The following is a 17,340-nucleotide window of genomic DNA, read 5'->3' on the forward strand; positions in this document are numbered from 1 at the left end:
CTGCTGATGGATGTCTTTAGCTGTTACTGCACAGTCAGCTCCAGTCTCTTGCTCCCCTCTTTCCAGAGCATGTTTGTAATCAGCTTTCATACGCTCTTGTTGGCTGTTTTTCTCCTGACAGGGCTTTTTGTATCCCCTTAAAGTTCGCTTGCAACACCTCAAACACAGGTGCGTACTCTTTTTCTCACAGAGGGCTGGTGAAATCAGCTTAGGATGTCCACGTTATGTTCCCTTGCTTGGGAATGTATATGAACTATACCATTGTGAAGCAAGCCTCTTCCAAGCGTGCCAGTACCAAGGACACTAGTCAAACAAACTGGACTTTAGGGGTGAAGCCTGCATGAACAGTGTGAGAGCGCCCTAAAGGCCTTTGTCTATAACGGTATCTAAATGTCCTTCTATTTTAAATCTTCAACCTACAAGAGTTTTTAACAGGTGAAACGTCAGGAAATTATATTCTTCTTTCTGAAAAATGTCTGTCTTATATTAATATAGGCAGTTAGAGACCAAAATCTGTTAAGTTTGTGTGGGTTCAAAAGTTGGAATTGACTAAATCATCTATCCAATGTAAAAACCCAATCACAAACTATTACCATAACGTGTTATCAATACCCAAATGCTTGGCTGGTAAATCAGCAACAAAGATACATTGAGTATCACAATATTATGTATGTTTGTATATGTTCCTATGTAGCTGTTTCATATCTCTTTCTTATTGCCTTAAACATGTCAGTTAAAATATCTAATATCTGTAACTTATCCAAACAACAGAAAGCGCTGCCTATTAGCTGTAATGTAGCATATGATCAGTATAGCTGAGTATACTCTGTTTTGACAGGACCATTTGATGGAAAAGAAATCAGCAAATCCTATGTTGTTTTCAGAAAGTCTTTTTAGAATTTATTTGCAAATAAGACATTCAGTGTTGGGATGATGATGAGTGCAATAAATAGAGAAAACAGAGGGAGCAGAAAAAGAAGGAGTGTATAAATAAATGAGCCAGTAAAGCTCCACTTAGAGCTAACGTTTCTGGAGTGCCAACAGCACAAGCAGGAGGAGGAAGGAGAGTCCAGACGGTTTCCTTTCAATTACAATGCAGCATCTGGCAGCACACAGTCTCATAAACAACATTCTCAGAACAACGGCTGAACAGACAGGATGTCTGCTCACATCACGACAGGCTGGGAGTTAGTGGAAAGTAAACAATCCCGCACTCAGCTCGGTAGCTTTTATTTGAGAGATGAGTGTTACTTACCTTTTGGGAAGATGATGCAAGATAAATCTGTCATAAAATGTGGTACAAGTCAAAAGAAATGTTCAAGAAAAAGCGCAAGTGTGTGGGTTTGTGTGCAGAAATTAATTGGTCCCATGGCTAGCATGCCCTTAAAAGCTCAAATAATGGAGTAAGAATATTTAACAAAGCGTAAGATCTTGAGTTATTACCAAAAGCTTTTAGCATTCCACTTTTACAATTATTACGCAACTTCTGTTACCTGCGGGTGGCTTTGCCTGGCTAAGGGGGAACCTGATTGGGCAAATGCTTATTGTGCAGCAACCTGAGCAAGAACAATTCTGTAGAAAGTGACCCTGAACACAGCTTGGAGCGAAGGAAATGTTCAGCAGGCAGCCAAGAGTGAATGAAAATGTCAATCCCAAAGAAACTATTTTGCATACCACAACATGAAAAGGCAGCAAGAAGCACAGTAATTGAAAGATTAATGTCTGCTTTTTAATTTCAGCCATTTTAAGGATGTATTGTATCTCACCTCGATTTTGATTGAAAAAAACAATACCACACATTTGTATTTAAAGAACATTTGTTTCTCATTTCCATTGTTGTCCTAAATATACTGCAAATACCCAAAAGATACAATGACCTATAGTAATTAGATCTGTTTGTGGAGGTAAGTGTCAAAACTGACTGCATGCATAAGTGACTTAATCTTTCTTACTGTTTATTACCTCTGAGGTGCGGGAGAAATAATTAATCGGGATAAATCTCTTGAAAGATTCTGCTATTTGGAAGCCATTGTAGTTTGTTTTGCTGTGGTGGCACAAAGGTTCCTGTTCATAATGTCCTGGCACTGACTCACCAGATTAGCCAGATCTTAACTGCTGAACTGATGTTCAGTAACCCCTCAATAGACAGAAGCAGATAATCAGAATAATCAATGCTCGCTCTCTATACAAATTCTTATGCAGAATCTATGCTGTCTTTTACTGTGGTTTGAGTCATGGAAACATTTTGGTTCATGTTTTCATGACATGATTTGAAATAATTGAACTTTGCTGAAAACCGACAACCAGCTTTAAAAAAGGCCTCCACCGAAAAATGTTAACTAAGTGTTCAATGTTGGTTAAGTTGTTAAGCATAATAAAACAAACCAGAAAAAGGAAAGAGAAGTGTACCAGAAACACACACACACAACAAATTGTTAAATTAAAGCTATTCGCTGATCCAACTTGAATACTTTTTTTTCCTGTACCTTTTGGATTTGATGCTCCAGAAAAGAGCCGGGGAACAGGAAGCTTTAATGCAGTTCGAATAGAAGTCCACATGTCAGGCTTTGACACTAGCTAGCAGCCAATGCATTGTGACTGTGAGAAAAAAAAACTATGGAGGAAACCTGTCGAATCACCACCAAAATACAATCAGCTGATCTGTAAGCCTACAATAATGCGACCAATTGTGAAACAAATTCTTTTGTTAACACTGGAGTGGAAAAATTAACTCCAACCTCTGTATATGGACACAGAAAGAAGCATGTATCTCATAGATGTTTATTCAGCCTGACACAGATACGAACATTATGAACCTGCAGAGGATGAATAATGTATAAGGCTTTATTGGTGGGGTCGTTAAGTAATAATGACAAAAACATTGCTTGCTTTCAATTTTGATGTTTGAAAATTGAAAGCTGATTTCACTAAATCAAATTTAAGAATCCAACATGAATGACCACAAACACAAGGCCATAATTTCCCTTGTTATCATTCTGAAAAGACATCTCAAAACAGCAGAATGCTTCCCCCCTTGCTTCTCTTCTCAAACTCTCAATAGCATGTCAGAAGGTGATAACATGTTTGAATATAAAGTCCACTTCATGTCACCAGCAAGTGGGAAGCCTCCCACGGACCTTCAGAAGGATGTGACAGCAAACACAAAAGGGAAGAGAACAGTGGGACAACAGTAATCCTCCGTTTGAAGTGAATGAGATTTAAGTCAGAAAAAAACGTCATCATTCATGCCTTGATACTTCATTATAGGCTCAGCTCATTGCCTTTCATGGGGAATTTTATGATACTTTACTATAAAGCCAGAGTAGAAAGGCAGAGAAAAACGCTTAAAAAACACTCAGTGTTATAGATATTACTAAACCAAGCCCTAATGACAAGTTTTAGGCAGACTGTATAAATACTTTATGTAGCCCCTGTGACATTACCCTCTGATTTCTCCACTGGGGATATTAAGCCATCAATTCAGCAATCTAGCTAACACCGTGTTATTTTCTGGATTGTCATTTGAAGTAGAGGGTGGTGCTGGAAATGAGTGAGGGGCTAATAGGTAAAAAAGCCAACAACAACACAGACTCCTGTGAACTGGAAGCCCATATGTATTATTACACTGTCATTATTGAATGACCGAACAAAATAAATCAACTCACTTGTGACCAGACTCCTTAGATGATTAGTTAGTGCAATAAATCATGCAAAAAGCCATGTTTGCATTTAAAAAAACAACTCGGCAAAATTCAGAAACTTAAAACGCTTGAAGCCAGCCTCAATTGGACATCCAAGGAACTGCATTTTTTTTTTTTTGCATTCTCATTCTGCTTTTTAATTTTTCAACACCAGAAAATGCCTCTCAGTTATCGACACTTATCCCTGAATGTATGAGTACATCAAGTTACGGTCTAAAACCTGCTGAGTATTTGAACTGATATCATTAAATCATCAACAGAGTAAAAAAAAAAGAATTCACACAGTGGGTTTTAAGTAGAAGTGACATTTCTTCTGCCATCACTTGTTGTGGGTCATAATGGCAATAGGAGCCTTTGCAAAATGGGAGATTAAACTGTTGTCTCAGCACACTGAATTGTTGGGAATACAATGTTTTTTCTAAATCCTCATTTAAAGGGATTTTTATTTGTTAGTTGGAGCTTGGCAAACCAACTTAATTAAAGGCATATTGCACCACCAAGTGGACCAGAGTGTAACTGAGGGACTGTCGGTGAAATTTGGGAGCAGAGATAAAAAGTAGGACTGATTCATTTTTTTTCCTACCCAGAGTTTGAAATAATGAAATGCTTTGCCAGGTCACCCCAAAGTCTCGACTATTTTCTGTCACATTAAATTGATTTCAGTTTGTGTACATGCAGCCTCTTGTGCACCACTGGCTACGACTGTTCATTCATGGATGAGTAAACACAACTGCTGTGCACATCTATTTGTTTTAATTTCATGCTATGCTGGCATAAAAGCATTCATTACTAGTTAATAGGTACTTGGAGCTGTGCATAGCATTGGCACTAAATGAGTTTTGTGGATAGGTTATAATATACTGTAAAAGGAAATTTATCTGAAGAAAAAAAAGTTATTTGAAATAGGCTTCTGTGCAACTCTTATAACATTTTTTTTCCTTACAGCTTTTGGTCTCCAACACAACAGCCATGTCATATGTTCAAACTCTAGGGGTCACATCTATCATGGAAGGAAACACTCACTCTCACTATATGCAGATGATGATACAGTGTTTGTTACATATCATACAGCAGACTTACTTTCTTCCAACAAGAGATGATGGACATAAAAGTACAAATCGCTGGCTCCCTGTTTCCTTCCTGTTGCTGTGAAGGTCACACCTTCTCTCTGGGGACATGATGAATGTAAAACAGTCACATCTCTCTCACCGACTGTCATGTTGACTGCCATTTCACACTCCTAGAGAATTGATTTCATAAGCATTGCCCCCTTGGTGATACATAAAAAAAAATGAGACATTCATTTACTAGCACATTTAAAGAGGCAGCCTATATTTCACATATGGCTGGGAATTGTTAACGAGAATATTTTACATTCCTGTGGCTGCTTTTCTATATGCGTGAGGCAATGAACCTGAGCCTGAGTGTTTCTGCACCTCAGCTCCTTTTCATGGCGCACAGTAGATCAAGCAAGATTTTGTTACTTTGGTGTGCTGATCAGAGCCTCCTTTGCCAATTGTTTTTTTTTGGGCTAATCCTGAATATGTTTAGTTGCTAAACTTAAAATTTACCTGACCAGAACTTTTGATATGCCTACACACATTCATAACCTTTATACAGAGCTTATAAATGCACACACATCTCAGTATATCCATAATCATATGAAAAAGCCAGCCTGCCAGTTAGAGAGAGCGGCCATGCGAGGGTTGGAAGTGGTAAAATGTGAACTGGGAAACCAGCAGCCGAATCAAACAGTTTTCCCATCTGCAGCCCAGATGATGTAAGAGCAGAGCGGAGGAGAGGAGAGGAGAGGGAAGAGACCTAACGTCTTATGGAACATCATTCTGTTGCTATATGCTCTTTTTGTAATTCTCACAAAGGTTGCAACATGTCTCACTTTATTACATGAATCTTTATTGTAATTCAGTATTGTCTGGCCAGAACAAACACTTTTTTTTGTCTTCAATGGCCCTATTGTGTTTTGATATGTCCTGCAGCTGTTTTTCCTGCTGTACTGCTGCAGAGATGCATTCCTCTGAACTGAACAACCACACCATGTTTTTAGGCTAAATACTTATAAGCTTCTTCCTGACCAACATATTTTTAAAATTCCAGTGAGCCAAATCTAGCTATTTTAGTTCATCATGTCGGCTTTCATGATGGCTAGACATGCGAAGTGCAAAAAACAGAATATGCCAGCATCACCAGGAAGTTGTATAGTAGTCAGCCACTGTGTGCTTTACCATAAAAGATATCAATTCTTTTTTGGAACCGTTTACTTTATTGATAATGAATTTAATTTGTGGTTAATCTGTGTTTTCCTAAAAATCCCCTCATTTCAACATCACCTAGTTTAGCCTCAAGTCTGACCTGGCCTCGTCCACCCTGTGCTCTCTTCATCCATTTAATCCCATGTAGTGGGGTTTAAAATAATGCCATGTTGTCAGCCACAGAGGCAGACCGATCATGTTGCAGCCGGGTCAAAACAATGTTAGCAGCAGCGAGGGAGGCGGGATCAAAGCTCAGCTGCACAGGGACAATTCATAGAGGATGCAAAGTGGCCTGAGCCACTGCAGGGATTAACCCCAGTAGGAGGAGATCTGCAGGGCAGCTCACCAAGAGTCTGTCACCATCACATGCTGACACAATCAAACAAGAACACTTTGTTACTATAAAAACAAACAGGTATCCAAAAGGTGTTGAAGGCATGGCTGAAATTTGTCTCAAATCAAAGGAACAATTCTTAAATGTAAGATTTGATAAAATCTTTATATGGCTACAGTACTGAGAACTGAGACAAGACCTATAGCCTATGGCAGAGCTTTTCAAATATATTGTTCAGGGGGCAACAACATTTCAGAAAGTTAAGGAGCCGGGGGCCAGACAAGCAAGCCCACCACAGCAGTACAGTACTTACACTGCGTGAAGAGATGCTTTCCCCCTCCATCGAAAACATAAGCTTGTGATAGCCTGCCAGCAAAGTTTTCCCCCTTTTATTAGTTGTTCATTTTCTAACTGTAAATAGAACGGATCCAACGGCCAGTCTGATGTCATCCGTGGGCCGAAGTTGGCCCTTAAGTCTAAGTTTTTGATGTCATGTATGTCTTATTTTGTCTTTACATAGACTAACTGTTTTTGTTCAATTTTATGAAGTAATAATAAATTATTCATAATGAATTGTCATCTTTATTTTTGTAATATTACTGTAATCCTTTTTTTTGTCTTGAGTTAATCTGTTATCATCTTTACCATTCCTGTCAATTTCTTTTTTGATTATTTTAGGCTTTAGGCTTTATTAGAGCTAGACAGGGGACACAGTCTGAAATCAGGAGAGAGAGGAGAGTGAGATGTGGGAAAGAGGCCACAGGCCGGAGCCGAACCCGGGTCGCCCACGTGAGGACCATAGCTTCAACACATGGGGACGCGCGCACTAACCACTGCGCCACCAGCGCCCCCCATTGTTGTCAATTTCTGTTCTTATTTCCCGCCTTTTCTTCCTTAGGGAAGCACATTGACTGCATGTGTGTCTATCTGAAAGGTGCTGTACAAATAAAGGTGATTTGAGTAATGTAATTAAACTGAATTTAACATTGATTTTATAGGTGTAAGATGTCTCCCAAACATGGGGGGAAAAAGAGGACAGAAAAGTAGATTACCATCTGACTCATCATCTGTCCAATAATTCAGGAACAACAGAAACAAGTGTCATCTCACCAGAATGCAGAAAATGTCTTTGATGCTCAATATTTCCTGCAGAAGAACCCACCCAGTAGTAATATCTCTTCCCAAGAGGCCAGCTGTTAGACTTAACTCGTAGGCTAAGTATCTGTGTAATTTAAGCATTTAATTAGTTGCATGTTCTGCACTCTGTTTTGTTGTTTCTGCTTTTTTTATCCTTATCGCTTGCCTTATCTAAATCAAGTCTGAAGAAAAGTGAATACAGTTCTAAATTACAATCATCCACGTTGTGTTTAAAGATGTATATGTGATGTGTTATTGGGGAAACCTTTGTCTCTATATGCCAGGGAGTGATAATTTAAATGAATCAGGCAGTGACAGAAAAAAAAGGCGAAACACAGTGCTGGCGAAACAAACTGATAACTTTTACTCTTAAATGTCCATCCAGAGCCTTCAAATGAAGATGTTTTTTCCTCAGTTGTGTAAGTCAGAATATGGCTTTCGCCAAATCTGCTAAATTGCTTGAATCACACGATGACTCATAAGCCAAAGAAGAATGGGCTGCTCTAATATAAAAATGATTAAAGGTATAAATAAACAGCACAAATATTGGCAGTACAACTAAGACCATGCATTCTGGCTTAAACAGTGTGAGAGGAAGATGTTACCTGGGAGTTCAGAGAGGGCTCCTCTCTCTATGATGTGCTTTCTGTACAGAGTCTTTAAAACCTTGGCACTGCCGAACCTCTTGAAGCGAATCTTCACATTGTTGTAATACCATTCAAGCGACTGTGTCCTTAAGATCCTGCAGAATAAAAAAAAGATCCAAGGGAGAAAGAAGGGAGGAGGGAAGAAGGAAAGAAAACATGGTTTTAAGTGAAAAGAACAGATGGCAAAAGAATTGAGCAGGAATCAAATTTCATTATAATTACAGCAGGATTATAACTTTGAGTTCAAGCCAAGGATCAATGAAAAGCTGTTGTAGTTCAGTGTGACATAATGGACTTGAAAAGAAAGCGTTCTCTGGGATCGAATCTGTGAGAAAATGGAGTTCAGAGGTTCTGGTTTTGTGTAATTGTACTTTTTTTTTTTTTGGAAATAATTTGCTTTTTCTTAGACTGTCATATCCAAAGTCCTAGTCTTTGATTTGAAGCAAAAACATCATATAATTAGAAAATTCTGCAGATTTTCTTTCTGAACAAACAGAAGAAAAGTACATTTTCACAGTAATACAATGCAGGAACGCAGGAAGCTGTGTATTGTTATGTATATGACCGCAGTGAATGCTTTTAGATTGAAGTGACGTCACGGCACATTTCAGACTTTTTCTTCATTTGGTGGTGTGTAAACGCCAACCAATTACATAAGCAGTAATTCATAACACAGAAGGTTAGAAGAAAAGCGCTCCCTTTGTGCCAGTGTTGCGTCAGATTGCATGAAACACTGCCAGCTTGGTGTTTAATCTTGCAGTCCGTCCTTCTCTTATTGGCCAGTGTGTGCCACTTTCTCACACACACACACACACACACACACACACACACACACACACCTACACACACACACACACACACACACACGGGTGAGGCTCGACTAACACAACACACAGAGACAAATTTACAGTTCAAGGAAGCAGAGACCTTCAAACACACTTGATTCATTCCCGCACCATTCATGTCCATTTTAAACATTTACATTTCTTATTGTCAAAAGATTCTGTTCATGCACATCGCACAAAAATGCTTATTTACATAATGTACATTAGTGCAACTAATGAATAACAGCAGTGTTATTGGAGGTTTTACCTTTGTATATAATTATTCTGCGCATGATGTAAGAATATCCACATACTGTACTGACAGCCTGCGGCCCCTACGAAACATTAATTATTCAATAACTGGCCACCTACTTCCATTGTGTAGTGCAACACAATGAGTGGACTTTAGTACTGTGCTTGAAGTTGTATTTGTTAATCCACACTTTACAGTTCTATATTTTTTTTGTAGTGGATTGAGCACGAATATAAACACAATATAAAAAGACAGAAGGAATAGGAATTTATGATGTTTCATATCATAAATAAGAAAAACACTGTGGTATATGTCATCAATACAAGCCCACAAATTCTGCTGAAATAACCCCCATTGAATGCACCACTTCCTGCTTGAAATACAGTACTAAAGAAAACATAAAGAACTAGCATTTTGTTGATGTAATTCACTTTAGAAAAGGGACATTTTGTGATCTGTTTTTAAAGGTTTTTGTATTGAGTAGAGATGAGATGGCTTTAGGCTGAGAGTAACAGACAAGATAGGGATATATCTGCACTTTATGTTTTTGAATTGAACTGTTTAGTTTGCTTGTGTAATTGGGATTCATGTTAATGTGACACATATACAGCCTCTTCCGTTGAAGGACCTCTTTATTTGAACTCAGTGACTCAGTGAGTGTAGTGTATGCCAATACGACTGCATGGAACAGGGACGGAATATTTTCAAAGAGTGCAAATGCATGTCCAACAAAGGTCATATAAGTCATTAAGTATCATACATGTCACATATGTCACTGACTCACATATATCATTGACTCTGTTTCTCGCTATGAAAGAGCAAGGGGAAAGATAGAGAGTACACTTTGCATACGTGACTAAATGCTTTATTTAGAAAGCGTGCATGTTGGCGCCTCAGCTCAATGAAGAGACAGGTCGTTGAGGGAGAAGGTGAAAATAGCCGTGCTAATAAAGGGATTCTGAGTGCCCCTGAGGCTGCACTGGCTGCCATATCCATCCCACCACTCTCCCTCCTGCTTCTTAACCTCCCTACACACTTCCCTCCCCTCCTCTTTCTCCGTGGATTTATTATCCTCTGCCTCTATCAGCGAGGATGCTCAATGGGCCTCAGCTCCTTAATTTCATGCCACGGGTCAACCCAGTCTCTCTAAATGGTGGCTGCCGAGCTCCAGCGGAGAGCCTCGGCTCCTTTTATCTCCCCCTGTGCCCTCGGAAGAAGGCACAGAAATGAATCCGGATGATCAAAGTGGCATTGAGGTGGCATCATATGAGGCAGAAATATAGATAGGTTCCACTGATACTCTGAAATGAGCTGGAGCAACTAGGAGCGAGCTCTGAACCGAATAGACGGGTATTGGAGATATGTTATCAATCCTAATTTAAACAAACCTGTTAGCGTGAATAGCATGCATGGTTACACACACAGTATAAGATTAAAACTGACTGCTGAATCCAATCCCTTTGTTACCGTTGTAACTCTTTACCTCTGGAAAGTTTTTTTTCAGCTTTCAAAAGTAATTGTGACAGATCTACTTAATAACAGAACTTTGGTCCTCAATTTCATACCTTCTGAGCTTGGATGGGCGGAACATTCTACCGTGACATTATCTTCTAAATTGTATTTCTGCAATGGGCAAAAATTGTGAAAAATACAACAATTATTGGTTGTTTGTTATGATTGTGTGATCAGGTAATTTTCCTGTGTGAAAATGACCTTAAAATTTTAATGTAACCTTACAAGATGACTTAGGTGAGTAGAGCGGTAGGTTAACGCAGAGATGGCAGATAAAGTTGACCCCAAATGTGTTGACATGACAGAGTTCAGCGTGACCATCTGGCCTCAGAGCATACATGAGTCACTCCTGCCAGAGTTTCTCTTTGACAGACTCTTAGATATCTTTTACAAATATAAAAAAATGACATGCTCTCGGACGTTCTGAAAATGTTGCAAATAATTCTTTTCCAATTCTGGGAAAAGGGCTGCGTCCTTGCTCCAAGCATGTAGACTGATGTCTGAACACACGAGGATTACTTCGAATTGTGATTTGAAACTCTGCCCATGTTTATTATGAATATCCAACATTAAAACAAAATGGTTATGTCTAAAAATTTGAAACAGTATAATATACCCTGTTTCAAAAGATGCAAGATTTTAACATTTGCAATCTAAAGGGTATTTTTATACTTTTGATTAACCTGCTAATATTCAAGTTGACAGCAACTAAAAACTAGATATTTCATCATTCTTATCCTGTTGCTGAAAAATTTCCAGCTAGAAACGTTGCAGCTTCCCAGTGGTGAAATGCTCTCATTCCCACTCCTGTCACTCAAATTGGCACAAAAACAGATGATAACTAAATGCAAACTTAAGCTAAGGCATCTGCTCCCTTCCAGGCCAGGCAGCTACAAACTTGATGAAATTAGCCAAGCTTTCCCTTTCAAAGAAAAAGGAGTGAGAGAGAGGGATTTAGGACAGTGGGAAAGGCGTCACGATGAATGAAGCATGACATCTCTTCCCTGTGGGGATCTGATCTAAAACAAGAGAAAGAAGAGAGGAGAGTGGAGTGGATAAGCAGAGGCTTTCAAGCAAGAGCAGCACTGCTGCGTGAGCTTCTGCAAATACACATTTCATAATGAGGATGGGAGATTCCCTGATGCTGGGCTGCTGCATAAATAAGTGAGAGGGATTCCTGTGGTCTCCTGACACTGTATCTACCCGTCCTCTATCATCACTTTGCCTTTGCTCAACATATTCTTGGGAACCGTCTTCCTTCTCATCTTCTCTGCAGCCCTTTTGCAGTCTATGCTTCATAAGATTGAATGCACATCTAAATAGAGCCTAAAAGAAATATTTTAAAGAGAATGCAACGGTAGTGCAATAATAAGTATCAGGCTTTGCTAAGTACGTTTCTACCTCCCCTGGCAAAGGGAACCATTACCATAAATGACTTTCTGAGCCTTCTAATGAATTTGTTCAGCATCTGTAGAGGCTGCTGTTGGGATGGGAGTTAGAGGAAAGGAGAAGAAAGGCACATCAAACAAGCTCTCATCTCTTCTGCAAACTGGCAGAGTGCCTGTATATGTTAATAGAAGAAATACAACTGAAAATGAGGTTGTTGTCATCTCCTGGGTTAGATCAAAGCACATGAAGTTATGACCCTCAACTTGAGTGGTCTTAATAACTGAAAACCCTGAGGAGTAATTATGTGTAGTGAGCACTTTTTCCCTTTCTACCAGTACTGTACATGTGCTAGCAGAAAAAAACTAACTGTATTAGTTTTCAGAGAAGTACTGATTTTGTGTTAAGTGCGGTCATACATAAAATAAGACAAACAATGATTCCAGTTGTGAAATTTACTGTAAAGGTTGGGATGATATCTTTTTATGTAGTAAAGAACGTATAGTATTTCATAAAAGAATAAAAAGAGGCCACAAGCTAAAAAAAATATGTCAAGGAAGACCTGCCTAACGGTGTAAAGAGCTAAGATTAAAAAAAACAAAAAACGAGCAGCACTCCGTTTGATGATACCTGACCTTAAGAAACCTTAAGAAAACAGTTCTTTTACTTTCTCCACAGTCACACCAAAGGTCAATAACACAAATATTTAAACCGCAGCGCAGCTGTTTCCTTAGCTTTAGCAGATTCAAGAAGAAATGCTGCACACAACAGGGGAAGCAACATAAATATTGATTAATTCCTGTTATGAGGAATGAGGAGAAACTCTGACTCCAAACGAGAATTAATGGGCTGTCATTAACATCTCTTGCTGCTTCCTTTGGTTTGTGTGTGTACATGTCAAAACAGATTTGTTCAAGAGGGAGAAGTGGGTAAAGAAAACACAGAGCAATAAATTCAAATTTTCATTGAGAGAAAGAAGATTATTCGAGACACTTGGATGAAATCTGGCTATGTTTTTGCATACTGTATGTGTATGTTTGTGTTTTGAGGCATGTAGATTGTCCCACACTGTCATCGCTAAGTACTTTTAAAATGTTTTCAGGCATTGTTTCTGCATATTCATCGCAGAATTTTCTGCTGTCTGCTTTGCTGTAACCCAATGCTAAAATGCTCTTTTGAAATATATTCAGCGATGGCAGAAGAGGCCTTAGGACAAAGGACAAGGTCGTGGGTTAACTGTTCAAAATGCCCACAGTATGAGATTTCAGGGCACGGTCAGGCTAACCTGTCAGTATGATTTAAAATAGCGTCAGGTTTACAGCAGGCAGGAACACAACACTCACAGCAGTGGTTCTGTACATAACCTTTCCAGGAATCAGCCTGCATGTTGATTATCTGCATTTGCCTTTATGACTGACGTTCAGATAGGCAACAAGAGGAACATAAAAGGAGCTCAACCTGCATATTAAGTGGGTTTTAGCTTCACTACTTTCCCTCTACCTTGTCTGGGCATTTAAATGAACAGACCCCTATGGAGATGAGACAGATTTGCAAAACACTGTGTTACACGGCAGTTTCAGTGTCTACAAGTTGAATTGTGTTCCTGCTGCAGAATTTAACCTCGACAGCATACAGCAGGTTTCACGACAAAGCTTTCTGCTCCATTCACTTAGCTTACTATGTCTCTAAAATGTCTACATTTAAGCAATTTTCTTTTCCATTTCTTCCTCCTACTACCTTTTTCTTTAAAGCCCTAAAGCTGTCTCCTTTACTCTCCATCTCTCACTCTCACGGTCTTATTCTCTTTTTCTCTCTTCCTCTTTATCGCCCGGCTCTCTCTTCAGGCCTTCAGCATGCAGGGTGTTACAGATGAATGTGTCGGCAGCTTGGAGAGTCAGTGGCACAGTATGGAAGACTAAAAACGAGGTATATTGGGACAAATTGCTCTCCGACACAGCAAGAACAAAGGGATCAAAGTAAAATACAAAATCTTCACACTGTGCCTGGTTTCCTAAAGCCAAAGTGCAGATTCTATATGACTATATGTCACTTTCTCCACTATCAGTGAACCCTCGTTCTACCAACCTATTTAACATAATGCACAAGAAAAAATATAGAGCTGATGGTGGGATTTTGTATTAACTATTTGAAATCTATGTGTGCAGTGCCTTAAGCCCCCGTGATACTGTATATTAGGAGCCATGATGAACATAACTCCATCTATCAGAACTAAGCAGGCAAAGAGGGCTTTATTACTTGGTTCCTACAGGACCTGAACAAGTTAAAATGTAATGAAATAAATGTGTTTTTACATATAAATTCATTCGATAACCAAGTGGCTCACCAAATAAGACAAATTAGAATAATAGAATAAAAGCATGTGTAAATAACAAACGATAAGTAAACCTCTGGGGTCCACAGCTACCCCAGGTGGTAGGATTGGGGATCATAAAAAGTAGGAGGTGACCTTTATACTCATATAGGTTTATAACAAGCATTAGAGCTAAATAATCCATTTTATACCATTAAAGACATCTCATATTCTCTGTGTGGGAGAGAAAGAAAGATTTCTGAAACGTTACATAAAACTCCCACTCAGAGTCTTATAGAAATCCTTCAAAAGCATATCCTCTTCAAGGTTAGAAACCCAACATCTGACACTCGATATCCTGGTATCAGTGCATCCTGATACAACAAAAACATCACACTGTATCAGCTTTAGATCACAAGATGAATACAGCATAAGCATTGAATCTGCACTTCTGTCATTGCACTGAAATATAATCATTCATCATCTTCTTACTTCAGAGGTTTTGAAAAACCTCAGCTGACCTCAGTTTATGCTGGCAAACTCTTTCTCTGAAAATGACCAGAAATGTAATGCTGAGAGCCATACACTATCAAACTTATTAGTGTTTTTTGGAAGACTAAGAGCCCAGTGAGACTGGCCCCGAAAGTAATCGAATTACATTTTTCTAGGAACTTGGCTATTACATGAATTTGGACTTAGTTCATGATTTAACATTTTTACATATCTTAGCGGTGTGCATATGCCTGCAGTCACCAGATACACCAGATAATATGTACACTTTCTTTTTAGAGATGCTCTGCATTGACTACAATATAATTAACATGAACAATGATTATGTTAATCAATCAACCTGTATAGTGTAATCCAGAATTTAAGACAATTAGGCTAGGTACCACTTCTTGGCTTTAGTAACAGCTGGCCAGATGTCACATTGTTTGTTGTTGTTCAGCTAAGGACATGTGGGTCAATTTGGGGATGGAGGGTTGTTCAAAATGATATCAGATATAGGTCACTTTGAAATGCTTCATCTAATCCAAAATGTTATCAAAACAACCGAGCAACTGGGTTTTAACAGACTGCGGCATGTAGACATATTTCCATGTGGATGTAAGATATAGAGCATTATGGGAAAGTGAGATAATCTGCTCTCCGCCTCCTGTCTCTGCACAGCCAGATCACCACATGGGATTTTAAGCGGAATATGCAAAGAGAGGCAGAGCTCTGCAGCAGCCCAGTAATGTGGGAAATGTGGTGACAGAATAGACTGCGGTTACGCTTTCCACCACTCAAGTCTTACTCCATCCGCTTACAGTGTGGATGATAAAAACTGCAGCTCCGAGCAGGTAATTATGTGTTGTTGAAATTATGATATGATGAGATTAGAGGCTGAAAGAGGCACATGTCTGTACACCAAAATTAATTAGTTTGCACTTTAAAGTCCATAATGATAATTAAATCACAAGTCTCAATAAGGTGTCACCGCTTTGGTTTTTTTAGGTCACTGTGGGAAGTGGGAACCGTGGTTTTATCCTCTTAATGTCATCAAACACCTCAGCCAGGAAATGAAAATCCACTGAATTAACAGGATTTAGGGATTACACAATGAATTCATAGAAAAGACCCTAAAATGTATTGTTATTGCAGAATTACAGAAATATATCTGTGAAATAGACCAAGAGGAAGGGAGATACTTTAAAAACATGGCCATGTTGTTTTTACTATCCTTTAACCAGGGTAACAATATATTAATCAATACATCCTGAAGAAATTCTTCTTGTCACAAGGTTATGCTGCACAATCTTAAATCGGATACTAGTATCCGCAGTATACACTCATTAAATGAATGACACTGATCAAATGTAATAGTAAACAGGGTAGATTGAGCAAGGAAGACATTGACTAAAGATCATTAAACTGATTTAAATAAATGCCTCTGAACAAACAGGACAAAAGGGAGAAAAGCATCCTCAAGCTGCCAGAGCCCGGTGCCTTCAACTGTCAGTCTGAAAGCTTGTTAGGGTGCAGAGGGAAGCAGCCTGACAACACCACACTACACATACTCCTGTCACCTTTTAGATGGGGGCAACAGAGGGAAAAGAGAGGGCAGAGGAGAACAGGGAGAGGAAAATAGAGGGCATGAAAGACACACTGAGCATGTTAAGAAAAAAAAACAGTCATTGCTTTGATTGCATCATAGATACTTGGCATACGGGGACATTTATGTCCAGAGGGTCTATTTATAGATTTTGCTTTCATACAGCCTGTCTATGTAATCCATTTGAATCAATCTTCAGTGGAAAGCAGGGAAAGAATAGAGACTGTCTTTGGCTGCAGAGGCTCTTTTAAGATCAGTTTGAAGATGTGTGTGCCTGATAAACAAGAAAGCTTTGAAAGAGGTTTTTTATATCAAAATGTCAGGGATGGTGAGAGAAGGTCTCTGGATATCAATGTTTGACACTCTGAACATATGACTGAGGCCTAGGCAACAAAACAAAATAAAATCAATAATTATCGGAATGTAAAGCACCCCTAAAACAAGCATGTCTATCTCTGTTTTACAAGGGCAACCCATGGAAACTGAGAACAGGATATGTAAGAGACAAATGTTTTACTCTAATAAAGAGATTCAAATAGCCATAACAAACTTCCTTACATATTCAAGTGTGTTATTTTGTCAGTAAGCATGTGGTTGTCTGCAAGTGCTCCTTCTAAAATCATTGCAGTGTTTGTGTAACCTGAGGGCAAAAGTCTCCACTAGAGTACCTTCCACTTGAGTGGATTTCATTGAAGAAAAAGCATCCAAAGAGAGGCCAATAAAGTGAGCCATCTCTCTGCTCCCATCATTAGGCAACCAATGGATTGCCATGCCTCCCATACAAGCCTTTGGCTGCCCTCATCGCGGGAGCAGATCACATCCAGTTAGTCACACAAGACCGACCGAAAAAACCCAAAATAAATTCTGCTG

At 39.0% G+C, this 17,340-nt stretch overlaps 1 protein-coding gene across 6 annotated transcripts in view; it reads right to left on the bottom strand.

Moving 5' to 3' along the window:
• The window catches only part of myripb (myosin VIIA and Rab interacting protein b), a 129,980-nt gene that overhangs the window by 21,153 nt on the left and 91,487 nt on the right, over positions 1 to 17,340 (bottom strand). For all 6 annotated transcript variants that reach the window (XM_079361125.1, XM_079361126.1, XM_079361127.1 and 3 more), the window contains one exon: positions 8,048 to 8,184. In XM_079361125.1, coding sequence (XP_079217251.1) covers positions 8,048 to 8,184 — 137 coding nt within the window. The remainder of the gene's footprint in view (positions 1 to 8,047; positions 8,185 to 17,340) is intronic.

This window comes from Symphodus melops (assembly GCF_947650265.1).
Source record: "Symphodus melops genome assembly, chromosome: 14".
In the NCBI taxonomy this organism is placed as follows: domain Eukaryota; kingdom Metazoa; phylum Chordata; class Actinopteri; order Labriformes; family Labridae; genus Symphodus; species Symphodus melops.